This window comes from Platalea leucorodia (genome assembly GCF_965183815.1).
Source record: "Platalea leucorodia genome assembly, chromosome: 3".
Taxonomy (NCBI): Eukaryota; Metazoa; Chordata; class Aves; order Pelecaniformes; family Threskiornithidae; genus Platalea; species Platalea leucorodia.
The window spans coordinates 73,852,936-73,872,940 of NC_138825.1; the positions used below are offsets into that span (position 1 = coordinate 73,852,936).

At 39.0% G+C, this 20,005-nt stretch overlaps 2 protein-coding genes across 2 annotated transcripts in view; one reads left to right on the forward strand and one right to left on the reverse strand.

Moving 5' to 3' along the window:
* Nucleotides 1–20,005, reverse strand: part of NT5DC1 (5'-nucleotidase domain containing 1) — a 199,596-nt gene that overhangs the window by 164,484 nt on the left and 15,107 nt on the right. The window lies entirely within an intron of this gene.
* On the forward strand, nucleotides 9,996–17,555 carry COL10A1 (collagen type X alpha 1 chain; the record flags this gene model as incomplete). Its single annotated transcript, XM_082306186.1, has 2 exons — nucleotides 9,996–10,134; nucleotides 15,664–17,555. The coding sequence occupies 2 exons, from the start codon at nucleotides 9,996–9,998 to the stop codon at nucleotides 17,553–17,555; spliced, it is 2,031 nt and encodes a 676-aa protein (XP_082162312.1).

Sequence of the window (20,005 nt, forward strand, 5' to 3'; positions counted from 1 at the left end):
AAGTACACCCAAGAGTATGCCTAAGATGCAAACACACAGTACGCAATCTCAAACTAGTCGTAGATGGAGATTCCTCATTCCCACAACAGCTTGGAGCACAGTGCAAGCTAACCACAAGGCATTTACCCTGCCTTTCCCTCTGGTTTTGTAGCAGATCAACACAGGTTGCAGCCAGACTGCTAAGTAGAGTAAAATTGCTTCAGCTTTTCAGCACTAATGTCCCACAGCCTGTATACAGCCAGAAAGGCTGGGTTCAGGCCCAGGTTAAGGCACCTACGTTTAAGGCGGTTTAATTTCCAACTCAGCTGTACCCAAACACCATTTATTTCTCTTGAATTTGTGTATTACGTAAGCTTACACTCACCTAGTATGGTGAACTGCTCATAGGTCTTCCCCAGTTCATGAAAGTTTGATCAGAAAACAGATGAGCTGACCACCAGGAGCTGCAGTGTCCTCCCTCCTTCTCTTTTATCTTTTGTTACCAAAGAAACCCACAGGTTCTACAAGAATTCCTCAAGAAAGATGTGGCATGAGATAACCATAAAATTCAGACTCCACATCACAATCTGGACTATGTGACACAGATAAATAACTCCTTCCCTCCATATCCCATTTCCTATCCTATATGACTCTCTTTCATCCACATTTTAAAGTCCTAACTCTTTATCTGCGTTATTGCAGATTGATGGAAGACTTCTTCCACTCCAGACCTGTGGCAATACCATCATGTCAGAAAAAGTTCCTTGAAATCTAGTATCAGTCTTCTGCTGTAGCATGTGTCATTGGCAGCAGCTGCTGACAGCAGAGCAGCCTCCTCCTTGCTTATGGTCCATGAGCTGTTTAACAAAAGGAGTCCCAGAAACTTTATCTACACCCCTAGCTAAGCTACTGCCAGAGAAACTGTTTCAAGAACAAAACCTGGCTATTAGTTACAGATCACACAGAAGAAAATAGCTCATTTGTTAATGAATCAGACAGGGGACCTGGCATTTGTGGATTCGGTTCCCTGCCTCTCAACTTCTCTGATCTTTAGTAAATCCATTAAGGCTTAAACACATTCATATTACAGCACTTTAACCACATAATCCAAGCAGCCATTACCTTTCCATAGCTATATTCTTAAGCTGTGACGATTACAAAGTCAAAGGTATAGTCAATTTACTGTGAATGCCTGGAAAGGTTTAATGGCTTCAGTGGAACCTGAACACCTAAATCCCAGAGTAACACACTCAACATCTCAAAGCACTTAATTTCTGCCTGCGAAGTTACCCACTTTCACTTCTGTATGCAGCAGAAATACATCAGGCTCTTATCCATTAGCTCTGCGGAGATCCTTGCCTACATCTCACCATCAATGGGTGCAGAAGTCATCTAACATCACCTCCAGCAGGAGATCAATTTTCAGTTTTATTTTTCCACCATTTAGCACAGTAACACCAAGGTCAGAAAGGATCACCATTGGAAACAAGATGGCAGTTTGGTCAGGCTGTCTGTCATGAGTTTGGGAGTCCCTATCCTTCCCTGGTATCTGGATAATTTTTTGTATAAGTAGTTTGGGGAGTATTTACCTGCTCTGCATATGAACCACTTTTATATAACTATCCTACAATCCTCAAATCTTTGAATGTGAGAGCCTACCGGTTGAAGTACTTAAAAAAAAAAAAATCATCCTTCACATTCATGTGATTTTTCTCCTATGAAATGCAGGAGACATTGACGCTTGTGGATTTGAGTCAGGTAATACAGTGTCACCTATAAAACTCTGCAGCCCTGATGCATTTTCTGTAATAATAAAAGCAGCCACTTCATTAGCACTTTCTTACAAGCTGGTAATTATGACTCTCCTTTATGACAACATAATGCTTGTAAAAATCCAGTCTCAGCTAAGTGAAACTAAAAACAGTCCTATTAATAATCATCAGGAACAACCAGGCTCCGTGGACTCAAGCTTATTTTGCATAAGAGAGAGTGTATAGAAAGTTTATATGCAACCACCAACAGAACTTTCCTAAGTTTCAATTTAAATAAATGAAAAGGAAACAGCAAAATTTAAAATGCCAGACTTAAAAAAACCAAACAAATCCCTTATTTTTAAAGTGAACTCAGACAACTTTTATTTGTTCTGGCTGTAAAAGCATGGATTCCCCCACCACCACCACCACACCTTTGGCACTTGTTTTTAAACTTTTATGTTTAAAAACAACTCTGTGCCAATTGTCCAAACCACAGCAGGTATTGAGGTCAATGAATGAGACTATTCAGCAGGCTGACTACCTGCTCCAGTGAGTACACTTGAAGCAGCAGCTCAGTTCCAAATAGTTGGTGAAAAATAGGTGTAAGATTTCCCTAATTATGGAATACCTGAGGGAGCTGCTTGAACTTTTTCACCTTTGGGAAAGCAGGGGTAGTTCTCACCCTTCTTTTACCATGGCTTCTACTTTGTTCACTGCGGTCTAAGGGAGTCTGAAAGAAACCTTGAGTCTAGCAGGCACAGAAGTAGAATAAGATATTAAATACTCTAGTAAAAGAGAAAAATAGAGCATAAATTAAACATAAAAATACAGCCCTCCCCTGCCCCCAGAAAATATGACTATTTAGCATTTTTATGTTTTTATGTGAATGCTCTTTCTGCTGTTACATATCAGGTTTCTAAATCAGAACATCAGGAACTTCAGGAACTTACTAAAAAAGAACGAACACTCGCAGTAATCTTTAAAGACCAATTATATATTTCAGATGCTTAAAATCATTTAACACATCCTGTGAAATGATCTGGACCTACAGAAAACAGGCTTTTCTCCTTCCATCACTCCCAGGAAAGTCTGATTGCATTTTAGTCCAAATCAAGTTCTTACTAATTCAGCTTACAGAAAAGCTTCATAAACCATTGTATTGACACAACTGGGACTGCAGTCAACATCAGGGAGAAGGCTGAAAATGAGCATCTCTAGGTAAAAGGAACTGGAAACCTCTTTACCTGGCTATGTTTAAGCAGTTCCAGAAACAGTTTTGTGGAACCCCCTCCTCAAAATCCAAAGTCAAATTTTCGTATTTGCTTAGGCTATTCAGTGGTCAGGCCCTTTGATCTTTTTTTTCCCTAAACTGTGAACAGAGTTAACTGGATATTTCTGTTCTTCCTCTCCATCAGAAAGACACAAGTCCTGCCATCACCTGCATGTTTACATTTTTAAATAAATCTTGTGAAAATCCAAACTTTAAATACATAAACATTTATACTACTCAATCAGAAATGCATTTGTGGAAGAAAGTATGAATATCAATACATAAAAACAGCTTTCTGCTTTCAGTATCTTGAAAACTGATAAGTTTTCATTTAAAGCCACACAACTGATATATGAGTTTCAAATTAATGCATTCATTTGATCAATATTTGTTGTTTTTACTTTCAGAGGCAGGGGAAGAAGGAATAAAAATGAGGAAGGAATAAGGTCAGGCCAGCAGCATACCCAAGGTACTGGAAAACATCTTTCCTAACACCAGTACTTCTGTTTGGTATGTTTTACTCTACTATCATAAATTCTCTAATATAGGTGAAGATTACCTTATCTTTATACAAGCATAATGAAATGGGGCCACAAACAATGTAGTGTTGTTAAAAAGCATTTAATCAATCATACTATCTGACTCTGAGAAATGTATAATCAGAAATCAATGTCAGTCTCAAAACTTTCTCTATAACCTATGTGGAACATATCTTTTTCCTGAGGTTTCAGCATGGTTATCCAGTGCCTCTGCAAGTTAACTCAGTCAGAATACAACTATAAATATTAAACTAGGTGTCATCTATTTAAATATACTGCTATATTAAATAGAGTTCATGTGATCAACAGTTACCTGAGCTGAACAGAACAAACTGGTCAGCAGTCATTTTTGCAGTGCCAGAATAAATACAGACCATCTTTCCCTTACTAGTTGAAAGAAGGACATTTATTCAACCACAATTACAAGTGTTAGAAGTACAAGGGCTTTAAATCTGTAAAAAGACTAATATAGGATGGTAGGGGTAACACAGTTTCTTTTGTTTTGTTTGTTTGAAGAGAGAATTGTTTATTGTATCTCGAAGTATGAATATGGATAGGACTGCACAGCCCTGCAGATTACCTCAACAAGCATCTATTAATTACAAAAGACGACATGCATTCTGAAACGCAAAAGAAATCTTATTTATTTTGCAATCAGCAAGGTAAACATTTTCTTCACCAAGATTCTTCTATTCCCATGCAGTCCAAGTGGCTAGTGTTGGAACAGAAAACACCCTCCATGTAAACACAAAGAAACAACAACATCAAAACACAGAACAAAAAACCCCAGACTTCCCACAGCTATTGAAGTCACAGATTTTCCTGCTTCCTATTTCTTTGGGTGTATTTGATTGTGAGCACTAAGAAGCTGAAAAATGTCTATTATTTTTTTCCCATTAAGAAAGGTACAGTGGAATACTTTGTTCCTCTGCACTCCCATTGAGGGCTTACCTGGCCGCTATCACAGGAGCGTGCAAACACTCTTCAGCACTACGTGATGGAAAGGGAGAGAGGATGGTTTTAAACCATGGAGCTGAGATGATTTAGGAGTTTCCAGAGTGTCATAAAGTGCACCACAAACTAGGAAACCAAATTACTCCCTTAATTTCATGGCAGGCTTTCAAACTTCTCTTAGAAATTCCTAAGCGCCTTTCTTTGAGAACTTAAAATTGGAGACTGGAGAATTTCTTCACCAGAGATGGTGCTACAGGCTATTAGAGTCCATTGCAAAATGGTAGCTACCACGAGTTTTGGGTATAAGCACTTTAATAGAGGAAAACTTATCACAGACTAGGGTAGGGTCTTCAAAGTTTACTTCAGGCAGGTAACAAAATTGGAACTGACAACATCAGAAAGCACTTGTCATAGATACTGAGCTATAAGAGGCAAAATAATAGTGTCCTCTTAACAGCGTTGGGATTTCATGTCATCAATAAAAAGTTACTCCAAATTTTTCAGACTACTTCTTAAACTACAGGAAAAACCTCCCACCAACACATTCTTGCCTCTTTCTTCAAAACTGAGATTACCTAGCCAGACAAAAGGAGTAAACCCCCCGCGTTCCTTGGGTACCATATTTTAACATAAAAAGCAATTATAATCCTGAAATTTTTCTAACGTAAGACTAAAAGCCAATTATTAAAAATAAGACAAATTCCAAGTTAAAGCTGTGAATTTTTACTTTCAAAGAACTCACAGTTCTTTGAAACTATCTAAGCACGTGGTTTGTGCTTAGATGTTTCAAAATCAAGATCACATACTCTAAGTCAAAACAATAAATCTAAACCAGTATCAGGAACATATTTAGCCAGTTCGCAACTACTGCAAGGACCTAGCCCAACCTTTCTCTGAGTTTTGCTTTGCCTCTCTTTTTTTTTTTTTTTTTTGGGGGGGGGGGGGGGGCGGCTGTGTGAAAAGGAGTGGTTGCTTGTTTTATTACAGTATATTCTTAATTAAGCTGGTCCACATTTTTTCCTTGTAAGCAGTTGCTTATTGTGGGACTCATTCAAGTCCCTTTGCGAGTAACTTGCAGGATTGTGGTGAAGGTCAGTTCCCATTTCCTAAAGCGTGGTGCCACTTCCATGTCACCTCTGCAGGTGCTTCCACTCTGTGGGAGTAAGACACTGAAGAAACAGGGGGTTTTGGAAAGCACGTGCCAGTGCACGCTTTCTAATAACATTAAACAGCAAGTCGAACATTCAGTCAGCAAATATGATGAAACACAGCAGACTTCTGCGAATGGCATTAAAGACTGTAATTCCAGTACCTACTTCATAAGTTCCTGAGAAACTCTCTTTTGAGTCTTTTTATTGCAGTTAAGCTTAGGATTTAAACTAAAAAATTTTTAAGGTGTACTACCATGGCTACCTTTACATGGGAATAGCCAATACCTAACTAGAAAGCAAGTTCTGGAGTGGTGGAATGGATCCATGTATCACATCATTATTCCTCACTATTAGGGTAGTGGGACAAGGGGAGTAGAGGGCAGCAAAGACACCTTCATTTGAAAGTAAAGACAACTTTCTAAGTGCATTGCTATAAAACAACAGCACCTGAACATTTATACTTTGAAAACTACGGAAATAACCTTTCTTGTTTAAAATGTGCTGTTACTGTAAATAGGTATACACAAGTATGTCTGCTGCACGTATTTTTGCACGTGCAAATATATACCGAAGCCTACCTTTCATATGTATGCTTAGAGCTAAATGCGTGTTAGTGCTCTGCCAATAAAAAATATCCACAGCAACAGGGAAAACATACAAAAGAAGTAAACTCCAATTCTACCTCAATTTCCCATACCCACAAAAAACAAAACCTCAAACCCAAGAAGTAGCATAAGATAGCACAATAGGGCGGAGCTCCGGTTAGACACAAGGACAAGGAGTTTGCCTCTGTATACCTTTTGACACCATAATCATCCCTATTTATGCAGAGACACACAGAGATTATTCACTTTCCTGGCCAGAGCGAGCCAAGGCAGGACGTGAGGCTGCTGGGCAAATATCAATGTACATTATTGGTGCTTTTGTAACATAAGTGTGCCTACTTTGGGGGTATTTATGAATTAGGCTAGAAATTAGCATGAAACTGTGTGTGCATAAAACTGTCGCCTGCTGTTCTTAACCAAATATTGTCAAATTAGCAACAACCACACTTCCCACTAAGGGCTGTATATTTAAATGTTTTAAAATCAAAAGCTATTTTTGGATTTATGTGAACCAAAAAAAGGAGCTGGAGTTGTATTTCTTCAAGGAGGAAAGAAACTCTATCCCCATACATTTGCGGCCTCTGTCAAATTCTCATTTGAATTTACAGAGAATAATTTTTAAATTAAGCACCTTGAGAAGTTACACAAACAACTTGAGGACAAAACTTCCTTCTTCAAAACATTAAAAAGAACTGAATGCACGTAGGGGGAGTAGAAATGCCATCTCAGACATGCAAACATTCTCTGAAAACCACTGACCAGATTGGACACGCAAGCTTAATGGGGAAAGCAGGCTTCAGCCTGAAGACCTCTGCAGCGGAAAGAGTTTATTTACAAAAATGGAACATAGTGTTGTTTAGAGGATGCCTGGAAAGAAGAATAGAAGAAAAGAACTTTTCGACAATACATTAAATAAATGACTGCAGCAGTCTTTAAACCACAACATTAATACAGCCCTCTAGTAAGCAAAGGTATTAGCACAATTGTAAGCAGAATAGACTTGATGGTCCATTGGTCTCTTTCAGTACAGTAACTTGTGTTCTAGGATATTTGCCATAATACATAAAAGCCAAAAAAGTTGTTACTTGAAGAGTGTGCAATTAAACAAAGACACAAAGCAGGTAAAATTCAGCCCACGTTAACCTGTCATTCCACAGGATAGCCACACAGTTCAGGGCCACCAGCTCAGTCTTTTGGTTGAAAAGGTAATAGGTGTCCCTTCTGTACCTACCATGCATAAGAACTCACAGTAATGCAGATTATTTATTAGTATTCCTATAATATAACATGCTAGTACCCTTGCCTGATTACAATATTTCTACACTTGGTATTAGGATAAGGATGCATACATGTTCTTCTGCATTTATACTGTTTGTACATCAGCAAAAGGCTCACCAGACATCTTCCACAAATGCCATAAATTAACTTGAAAAGTAAATACGTGCTCACTTCATCAGGACAGTAACTTGTAGCACATGCTCAGCTTCCTTTAGTAACAACACAGATACAATTTATCTTTGTTTTTCCACTAATCTTTGGTCCAAGGGAAACAAAGAATTTCAAACACATCCAAAAATCTAACTCCTACAAGACTGAATACCACATAACAATGTCAAAGAAGTCTGCAATTGGCAAAGGAGTTTTAATACACAGATAATTTATATATAGGTATTTTTGCTGAGGATGCTTGATAAAAGCAAAGTGCACGATATATTTAGTTCTACACTTTCATCCTAACTGAGAAAGGTTTGTTTATTCTCTCTTATTTTGCCCTTTGATCTTAAATAATGTTTCAGAGTCACAAACAATTTGAGGACCGAAAATTACTGCCCTTTTACCACTGAACACTAGTCAAAGTGATGCTGAAACATTATAAGATTCCATTATTTATTCAAAAAAGAAGTCACAATGTGTGGATACAGTCTACTAAGCAAGATTAATTTAACAAACTTTCTTAACGGCTAAAACCAATCTATAATCTGAAGAAAAAAAGAGAGAAGCTGTAATCAAGTTTGATCCATGAACAGCAAAGCAGCAGTAGTTTACATTTACTAAACTGAAACCATTTAATAGGAACAACGTGCATCTAGTAAAGGTACAGCAATAACTGCATGTCATTGAACAAACCTTAAAAAAAGTTAATTGCTAAATGCAGGAAAGCTCAAAAAAGCCCCACCAGCCCCAAACATCAGCCTGTATCACACTTGTGTATTTAAGCAATATGGATTTCAATACATTTATTGCAACTAGATACAATGAAGTTCTCATTGTGTAAGGTAAGCTTGCATTTCAAGAATTCATAATACAGGAACATTACTTGCAGAATACATCCTATAGTACTGTAGTAGTACTGTACCTCCATCATCAAAACAGAAACCTAGAAACATAACGTGAAGATAGCAAACTCCTAAAACAATAACTGCTTAAAACTAATCTTCAGGCTCTCACACAACTCCCTTATTAACATCTTAATTGATTGTAAGTTCTCCACTCATATCCCAATGAACAATTACTCACATAAGTAGTCTCTACAGAATTTAGTGGGGTTACTCCTGAAAGTAATAGCTCAAAGTTCAAAATGTATAGTTCTTTCCATAAACCATTTACAGAGAAATCCAAATGAAGCACTTAGAATTACTAACCTTACTTACAAGTTCATGATTTTTTCCAATGTTACCTTTCTCAGTTCTAAAGACAGAGGTGCTGTAAAATTTTAGAAAGTACAAGCTATGAGCAATACAATTTCATCAACAATAAGAAATCCAAGGGAAGGAAAACAAACAAACAAACAAAAAAACTTAACAGGATCTAGGATTACTGCCCAAAATAGCTTCCCCCACCCCTAAAAAACACACATATACACACAGATAATTACTGCTTACTGATTTTGGGGGAGGAGCTTATGCCCAGCAGTCACCCAACTAGGGGGAAAATTGTATAAATACTCAAGGGTGACACTGGAAATCATCAGCTTCTGCTCACTCACCAGTGGCAGAAGAACTCCTCGATAGAGGAGGATTCACTACTCTACCACTCTGCATTGGAGCTCCACTACACTTTGGTATGTTATGATTTCATTTCATTCTATTTGGTTTTGAAGGTAACTTCTACAGGATACACGTTTTCTGGTTGGGGAGGGAAGGGGGGTGATATTTAAGGGCCACTGACAGCATCCTTACTGCCACTGGGGCTATCTGAAAGGCTACAGACAAAAGCCTGGTTTCAAGCAAGGCAATGTGAGATTTTTGCCACTGATGCTGAAGGAGCCAGGACTTCATGCTTCATTTGCTATAGCATTAGACAGAGGCAATAAGGTCATGGTAGAGTGTCTACGTATTTCCACTGAAAACTTTTCTTCATTTCAGGGGTTTTGATATATGCAATGCCTGAACTTACACTAGGGCTCCAAAAGTAACTAGGAAAATAATCACTGTTTCTCAAGAGAGTGGTTTAACAGGCTGGCATCCATTTAAAATGATTCTTTTCCTACGAGTGAGACTATTGCCTCTAAACTATCTATACAAGAGCTCTATCATTCAAAGTGACAGCAATAATGATTCCCTTTTTCTTAGAGGATTTTTCACAACTAGTGAAAGCAGGAGGAAGTCAGCACAAAATAATGTTACTTTTAATACCAATACTTTAAGAAAACTCATTTAGTCATGCACCAGAAACAGAACTGATCGGCTTTTCTTTATAACAAACTTTTTCTCCATTTTTTAACACAGAACGGATTTGGAAACATGCATTTACAAATATCCTTACTGCTGCTGTTTTGTCTGAACATTGTCCATGGTAGCGATGGATATTTTTCTGAGCGATACCAGAAACAATCCAGCATCAAGGGGCCACATTTTCTACCATTCAATGTAAAGAGTCAAGGTAAGTTTACTATTTTTTGATAACAAAGTAACACAATTATTCCTAGTGGGTCAATGCATGAACAAAAGCTCTTTGTTTATACTATTGGTATTCAACTTTCACTAACAGTTTAGGTTTATTAAAATAATGTCATCACTGCAGAAAGAACTGGCAGTGGCTCTGGCAGTTGCTTCCTATTCACAAAGATGCACACTTGTCACAGACAATTTTTCTTTTTTTACACAATAATCACTAAAGGCATGTAGACCAGAAACAAAATCACAGCTATAGATCTGATCTTCAGTAGTGGGAATAATACAACGTGATTGTGTGCATAATTATGTACAACATGGTATTTATCCTCAGATTTTTTGGTTCAGCACTAGGGTTTCTAACAATAGACTTGTCATCTACAATATTCAGAAACAACTTTTACATATTCTGTCATGTTATCTCTACTCAAAAGAGACCTTAGGTGTGAATTTAAATACATATCTGATTCATATGGCCAAATGAAGACCTGTTTAAAGTCTAGAAAGGCAAAATAAATTGATATATAGTCATAAAAATATAACATAAACCTCTACATAGTTTTTTCATGAATGATTTAGGCTTATACTTTAATTATGAGACTAATCTCATAGTAATATAACAATTCTAGCTTTACTATAAAAAGTTCTCTTCATTTCATAAATCAGTCTTATTGTACAGGGAATATATAATTGCAATGCTATACATTGTGACATCTTATTTCTGGGTATCCTCTCTGTCCTTATAAGTCAAATGGGTGGCTACACTTAGTGTTTGAAACTGAGTTCTGTTTTATTTTTCCATGCTTAGGCCAAAGCTTTTTTTAAAACTTGAAGTCAAAACTTCTGACTTCCTAGGTTCTGGTTTTATTTGATGAATTGTCCCCCAAAGAACGAGCAGTAGTCTCTATTCAAAGTTATCATCACTAAAATTAAGAGAACCGAACTGTAAACATCCTTTCCACCCCAAGAACAATATTATTTTATTTCAGACATCAACTGGCTATTCAGAATAGCTTTCACTTTTGCTGTATCCCATCTACTTTTAGTTGTAATAATCATACTTGAGTAGAAATGAGGAAGCTGATTGAGGGACTCGGAAAACAGAATTTGCAAATAAGCTTCTCTTCACTAGAAAAAGGACGTTTTAGGCTGTTATCTGCATTAGAAAATAGGGCAGCACAACAGAAGCAGATCTGGAGACCAGAACAGTTGCTGCTCAGGACATAGCATCCACATTGGCTTCATTTAGGAGGTTTCACTTCAGAATAGCTCTAGTCTGATCCTATGGACTGGATGCTCATGAGCAGCACACATCAAGTTCAAAGATGCAGCCATGGTCTCACCTCAACCAGCTCCAGCCCACATGCTTCAAGAACACTCTGCAGTAAGAGCCAAGTAAAAGCAGCATGGCTGGGAAATTTACCCCCCCAAAATGTTCTTCTTGGCTGTACCAAAATACTGTCATAGTTTCATCCCTTGCCTTCACCACAAAGACCTTCTGGAATCCTACCAGCACTCTCAGATTGAATTTAGGTACCTGTACATAAACAGCTACTCTGAGGACTTACTAACTGGAATTCCCATTGGGTTAGAGTTGCATTTCCTCCCTCTCCCCTCATTAACTTTTTATATTGTTTTTCCATTACTTTATTCAGAATCATTTACATATTTATATAATTTTTAAGTGAAGTACAATATTTACTTGGTTATCCTCTACCATACTTCACTTACTTCTCTTCTCCTTGTACTGTTTTCTTCCCCTCTGTAGAAAACATTTGGAAAGGAGGAAACCAGCAGCAAATTAAGAAAAAGGAAAGAGCAGGGTAGACAGAAAATGGGGTGAAAAGGGGAAATGAATTTTCCTGAACTAAGTTTTCACTTTATATACTAACACAGAATCTAATGTGCATGAAACTTCATATTTAGAATGAGAATGATTATATCAACATGTGAGAAGTGTAAAATGCTGTCCGTTTAGGAAAGGTAAGAAAGACTATATACTAGACCTCAAAAGCAGGAACAGCCTACAGTTTTACAGACGTAAGAGTCCAGTCACTCGAAAGTGCTTGACAAATCTTCATTTGGGGAATAAGCATCAAAATGGATGACTGGAAAATCACAGCTATTCTTCAGTCTGGAAAACAAGCATCCTATAGAGAGTTTTTAGAAGAGTTTAAAGAGGGCAGACTGTTAGAGATCATCATTTCCAGTCTGAGACAAACATGGAAGAATAAAACAGGAGACTACAGAACCAAAGCCATCTAACTATATTGTCCAGTGAGTTATTCCATGTGCAAGTAGCTCAAGTAGCATATGGCAAGCTTTTAATCATGGCTTACTTTTCCTGTTTGGTCACCAAACATTGGCTTCTAGATATTTAGTTACCAGTAAATTCTCCTTTTGTTTTGTACAGCTTTGTCAAAAAGCAGCCTGGAACTGAAATTTCAGTCTAGGCCCAAACTGGTGACCCGGGACAACATATAATAGATCATACAATTTCTGTTGGCAATTAAAACCTATTAAAGCTTCATTTAATTTGGTGAAATTGTTTTAACAGTTTTTAAAATCTTATTCTTGACAGCTCTCCCATCAGAATATACTCTCCTTTTCTGTATGTATTTAGTGTTACCAATCTTTAAATATAGCAGAACATAATTTTTAAACCAGTAGCTCTTCGGCTTCAAATCTTTGAAAAGTCCTAGTTGAGAATAATCATTGATTTAAGTTTAACTGTTCAGCAATGCTTAAATAAGCCATTATTGCAGGTTATGTTAAAGTCTTCATACTTAATTCGATACACAAATAGGGTTTGACTGCACTTAGAGAATGTAAACCAATTTTGCATCAAGATATGTGCCAAGACATATAAAAGAATAGCCAACCACTACTTCAATTTTCCTAGCAAAAATCCTACTTCATTAATGTGTTCAGCTGTCCTTTCCTCAGAGGACTTACCATTGTCTCTAGACAGCACAATTACCAGACATTTTAATCTAAAAGCAGCACAACTTTGAAACAATATAGCTCCTCACAAAAAAATCTCTATAATAACAGGAACACTGACAAAGCCTTTAGCATCTTATCTAAAAAGGCAGCACCCACCAATTTGTGAACTTAGGACTGATATAAAGTTGCAACCAAAACATGGTAAAAAACAAGAAAGAGAAGCACTCTGAAGCTAAAGTCTGATGCAATTTGCCACCAAAAAAAAATGAGATCAAGTGTAATAACCGCATGTGACTTAAACACAGCTGAATACAATGAAGGTTGCCCCCCTGCAGAAATTAAGCTCACTCTGGCTGCTAAAGAACAAAATACACTTGGTAGGCCTGGACATAGTCTGAGTTACTGTCATGGAAGAGCAGACCTGGCTGGGGTCACTGTTGTCTTCTGCCAAAGTACCCACATAAATGCTTAGTTTTGGATTCGATGCAGTTGATGTAAAAACCTATTTGTATTTTGCCCCCAATGCTTTACAACTGAAACAGCATTAGCTCAGGAACCTGTTCAGGCTCTGATCTGACCTGCCTGAGTTCTCTGATGCGAACAGACAGTTTTTGAAGTTCCATCCATAGACAGAACCTATGGAATAAGTTCTCCAGTTGAGTAAGCTGTTTTCTCTGATGGCAGCTCTCTTATGTGCGGTGAAGAGAAAATGTGTAATGTGTAAAGAACATTTACGTGCCACTTCTGCTGCAGGGTAAATGTTAATTCTGACAGGCTTAAGCCTTTTCCAAATTATTTTTCATACGATGTAGTTCTTAAAATTTGCCATATCTTATGTTACCTATATAACAAGAAAACCAACTTGCAATTGCACCCTACTGAATCTGGGAGTTCAGTAGTAAGAAATCCAACAATATCAGTAAGATACCAATGACTGCACCAGACTTGTCACTGGTACTCACAGATTCCACAATCTCCTTTGCATCTGAAAAGGATGTGTGTTTGCATTTTCAGTTTGTCAATAAGCTACAGACATTCCTTTCTTCCTATGCGCAGGATTTTAACAACTATGTTTTTTTTCATTGCCTTAAGGAGGATGAGATAGGAAGGTGTGCAAAATAAAGTGATATACATTTGTGCTGATTTTATGCACCAGCAAAAAAGAAAATGCGCTCTCTACACTCGGTAGATAAGAACAATTTCCCTGGCAATATAGGAAGAAGGCAACCTTGCAGATCCAATATCAAACCAAAAGTATTTCATATACACATCTCTCTTTTTAAAATACAATATGTACAAGAATAGTCTTCTTCCTCCATCTCATTTTTGGTTCATCAAGACTAACCACAGACTGGAAAAAGCAATTTACTATCTAAAAGACGGCAAAACAGTCATTGCATAAACTTTCACACATTTTATATATATATATATGTATATATATATGTATATATATGTGTGTATATATATATACACACACACACACAAACACACACTGCTCTCTTTGTAAGAGACTGAAATGCAAACTTTAGCTGATCCAATTGTTGATCTTATCAATCTTTTCTAAATAAGCATCAAATAGAATATGTTGCCATTATAAAAACAGAATCCAGGCTATTCCTATATCACTCAGTTTTTCTTTTTAAAACGAGCTCTTAAAGTAACATTCATCATAGGTATGGTATTTCGTTCTATAATGCTGCCAGTTGCTGCAAACTACTGAAGTAGTCTCATAATATCCATGCTAGTCTTGTCTGTAAGGTCCTACAAATCAGCTTTCTAATTCCAACAAGAAGCTGCAAACTCCCCCAAAGTACACAGAAGACCAAGCAGTGAGCTTGTTTGTTTATTCCTCTATTTGTGACATTTGGTTAAGTGGCTCCACCTGCTGTTTTGATAACTAGGAAAATGAAGTATTATTAAAAAACAACACAGTGCTGGAATTCTGACTGCAGTAAGATGAATTATCAGTTGTGACAGTACCACGGAGTGGAATTTTCATGGCAAACAAAAAATCTTTAAGAAAGTATTTGAAAATGTAAGATTCATATGTTTACAAAAAAAAAAACAAACCCAGAGCCATGGCCCACATTTGGAAGTGTGAGGGGGGAAAGAACACAAATCTCACTACTTAAATATAGCACCAAGTACTTTCAAAAAAGCGGCTACACATGCACAGGAAGCTTTCTCTGCTTTCATTCATCATTAAGATGCAAGTCTGATAACTTGCTAAATCAGTCACCTGTCGTTTTTTTTCTTCCTTAATAGTTTGCATCTACTTGCACAGCATCCTTTAAGCTCTCTGATGACCCTAAATGTATTGAAGCCAAAAAAATTTCTAGAGGCCTTGCTGCTCACAGCACAACTCCAACACATTTGCACTTGTTAATTATTCTTTTATGAGCTCTGAGACACTTTCGCCCTGAACGTCAGGTTCTCAGCGACCAAACACAGTATTAGAAACTTGACTTCTGAGGTTCAAATTAAGTCAACCCTTCACACATTTCACCACCATGCTACAGGTCTGCAAATCTGTTGTAGCTGCCCTGGTTGACCTGGTTTCTCTCTCTCTCAGGTGTGCCGATAAGGGGTGAACAAGGACCCCCTGGTCCTCCAGGCCCTATTGGACCAAGAGGACAACCCGGTCCTGCAGGAAAGCCAGGGTTTGGAAGTCCTGGTCCCCAAGGCCCCCCTGGTCCCCCAGGACCACCTGGATTTTCTGCAGTTGGAAAGCCAGGCATGCCAGGTCTACCAGGAAAGCCAGGAGACAGAGGACTAAATGGTGAGAAAGGAGAAGCTGGACCTATTGGGCTCCCAGGCGCAAGAGGGCCACAAGGACCCCCTGGCACTCCTGGCCCCGCAGGACTGTCTGTTCCTGGCAAGCCAGGACCACAAGGCCCTCCAGGAGCCCAAGGGCCGAGGGGCCTCCCTGGCGAGAAGGGAGAGCCAGGTATCCCTGGTATAAACGGACAAAAGGGAGAAAATGGATTCGGCGTTCCAGGCCGCCCGGGTAACAGGGGTCTTCCAGGCCCACAGGGGCCCCGGGGCCTACCTGGTCCTGCTGGGGTAGGGAAGCCTGGTGAAAATGGTCTTCCAGGTCAGCCAGGTATGAAAGGTGACAGAGGTTTACCAGGCGCACCCGGAGCAGCTGGTATCCCAGGTCCCCAGGGTCCCCCAGGAGAACCCGGAGAAGCCGGTGTTGGCAAGCCTGGGCCAATGGGACCACCGGGAGCAGCAGGCATCCCTGGAGCCAAGGGACACCCTGGACCTGCAGGCTTGCCTGGATCCCCAGGTCTTCCAGGATTTGGAAAGCCAGGATTGCCAGGGATGAAGGGACACAGAGGGCCTGAAGGTCCTCCTGGCCTTCCAGGACCTAAAGGAGACCAAGGCCCAGCTGGTGTGCCAGGAGAACCAGGGCCTGCCGGGCCACCAGGAAACATGGGCCCTCAAGGACTCAAAGGCTTGCCCGGCGAGAATGGCCTACCTGGACCCAAAGGTGACATGGGCCCTGCAGGCCCCCCAGGATTCCCAGGAGCCAAGGGTGAACGAGGTCTACCAGGATTAGAGGGAAAACCAGGATACCCAGGCGAGCAAGGTCTTGCTGGTCCTAAGGGACACCCAGGTTTCCCAGGTCCAAAAGGCGACACTGGCCATGCTGGGCTACCTGGCTTGCCTGGTCCAATGGGTCCACAAGGAGTTAAGGGAGTGCCAGGGATCAATGGTGAGCCGGGCCCCAGAGGGCCTTCAGGAATACCTGGGATCAGAGGCCCCATCGGCCCCCCTGGCCTGCCAGGAGCCCCTGGTGCAAAAGGTGAGCCAGGAGCACCGGGACTGCCAGGCCCAGCAGGTATTTCTACAAAAGGCTTAAGTGGACCCATGGGACCACCTGGACCCCCCGGGCCTAAAGGCAACAATGGAGAGCCTGGCTTGCCAGGCCCCCCAGGTCCTCCTGGTCCCCCCGGCCAAGCTGTAATCCCACAGATGCCTGAAAGCTACGTTAAAGCAGGAGAGTCTCGGGAGGTATCAGGAATGTCTTTCATGAAAGGAGTAAACCAAGCTCTTACAGGGATGCCAGTGTCTGCTTTCAGTGTCATCCTCTCAAAAGCCTACCCTGGGGCAACAGTCCCCATCAAATTTGATAAAATCTTGTACAATAGGCAGCAACACTATGACCCCAGAACAGGAATCTTCACCTGCAGGATCCCTGGACTGTACTATTTCTCCTACCATGTACATGCAAAAGGAACAAATGTTTGGGTTGCACTCTACAAAAATGGTTCCCCAATCATGTACACTTATGATGAGTACAAGAAAGGATACCTTGACCAGGCTTCTGGAAGCGCTGTCATCGATCTCATGGAGAACGATCAAGTATGGCTCCAACTGCCCAATTCAGAATCTAATGGCCTCTATTCCTCTGACTACGTTCACTCTTCTTTCTCAGGTTTCCTATTTGCTCATATGTAACAACATCCCACTTACACTATCCTGACACTCTCTTCTTCAGACCATTTTAACAGGGCACTGATCTGATTCATCACTAGCAGGTCATGCAACTTCCATTTTGCAACAGAAAGGGAGGAGGGAGTGAGAAGGTGGAAAAGATTGGTTCAAACCTAGTAGAGTAATATTGTATGTTTTTAGAGAACTGTCATAAGAAATTTGTTTCAAATGATGATCAATTGTCCAAGTGAATGCAACATTAAAATGTTATGAATTAATTTAATGCACCAGTCTCTGTCTTTTTTTTCTTTTTTTCAAAAAAAGGAAAAAATCAGAATTTCTAACTTCTCATAAACGCATGAAGTAGTGATTCCAGGACTCTTGATCATACTTCACTATACTTGAATGAAGTGAAGGTATTATTCAAAGTAAACAGTCTCAGATACAGCATGGTCATCACAGTGGACAGATAATATACTTCAATAACATTAGTCTGCTATCTGTCAGCTTCATCTTTATGCTATCAAACAGGAGTCAAGAAAACACAACTCTAATACAGTGCATACCGTGTCACAGTTTTAATTTAGTTCCACTTTTCTTATTAATGAATAACCACCTTGCAGAAAGGTAGATTTACAAATTACTACCTGTTACTGAAGATCTAAAGCTTTCACAGTATGAAAAAACAACCAGATTTGAAGCCTAGAAATCTACTCAGCTTTCTTTGATGCACATTTTGGAATCTGCAGCAACAAACTAGTTCAATATTTTTTAAGCTCCTAACATTCTGTAAAACTACAATGTTCAGAGTACAGTAAAACAACTACCACCAAATCCAGAAGAGCATATCTTCACAAGCATGCAGTCACTCACAAAATCACAACAGCTTTACCACCCCAAAATTGGAGACAATCTTTGCACTGTTTTTCCCTGAACAGTTCATGCCTTTAAAACACAATACTCTTGGGACTATATTTTACTTAAATGGTAAATGTATCAGATGATGACAGTAATCAGTCAGTAGACATAGTCATATTTACCATACCTACACACACTCATGTCTCAATCACATCAGACATTACATTCATGTTATGGCACTATGAAAAGTTAATGGTATAAAGTACAGTAGCTTAGTAAAATTAGTGCTTGTAAATTATCAAACCATAATAGCTTGATCACACATTTCTTCCAATGACAGTTAAGATTCACATGTTTTAAAAGTATCATGTACATCAAAACCTTATGAACTCTTAGACTGTTATTTTAGCTTAATTTTTTTAAATAGAAGTTTTTAATCACTTGAGCTAAAAGTACATAGGCTCATATTTAAAAGTTTTGTGATATCACCATTTCTTCATGAAAGCAGAACCTGAGGCCTGCTATATTGCATACATTTGAAATCAACAGTTTCCCAGTACTTGATAATATATTGGGATTAACAAAAAAGTGAGGACACTTTTAGGTTGATCCATCGTTAGCAAAACTATATAATGTTCTGGAAACTGTAAAGAACTACCAAGAAAGTAACTTTGCAGAATTGTTTTTTCTCCCCTTATTAAGTGCTGCTGGATAAGGAAGCCTGTGGCTTAGACTATACTTTGGTAAAATAGTAAGTGCTTAAGTAGAGAGTGTAACTTGAGATCTGCTTATTTTAGCAGCCAAGTAGACCTAGGCAAGCAAATTGGTACTACTATTATAAACATTGCACACAAATGTTTGTATGGAAATAATACAGCAAACAGTAACACAATTAATAAGTAGCAATCCTGTGATACTTTTCTTTCAAGCCAAAATAGAACTGAAGACACTTGAGTCTGAATTGTCTGTCCCCGCTTTTCTACCTTCCTGTTTTAGGCCAAATATTAATTACAGGTCTCCTAAGAATTCTCTCCTCTTTGCACTAAAAATGTTTTCCTATGCAGTCACTCACATTCAATAGCACTTTCCAGTATGCAAACATAGCATGTGCTGCTGCCAATACATTCAACCAATCTGGCAGTTTTGTTTCAGGAACAAATAGAGGGACTGGGTACTGGAACTGCAAAATACTGCTCAGTAGTTGTAAAGTTTCTGGTTAATTGCTTTACATCTGAAACATATGCCAAAGCACATGTTTAAAATTGTTGGAGATGCCTGGTGCTCAGCAGTACGTTACTGTCCTGTGATTCCAATTAACTAGTTTCTGCACAAGAAACTGGGCCTAGACAGTATTCTTAAAAGCATGGTTCACCAATTCTTATCATCCATCCACTTTAAATCAGGTTTTGTCCTTTAACATCTTTGTTCCTCGAATGAGCACATAGGACTTCAAATCAGTCTACAGCTTAGTACCTCAGGCCCATCTTTTTGAAGGCTATTCATAATTGTTTAGACATTAAGCCATTAAGAAAGCATCTCTTAACACTGAAAAGCTAGAGATTACACATGAAATTGTGGCATAAGCACAACTTCTACCTTGATTTTAGCTTTGGATT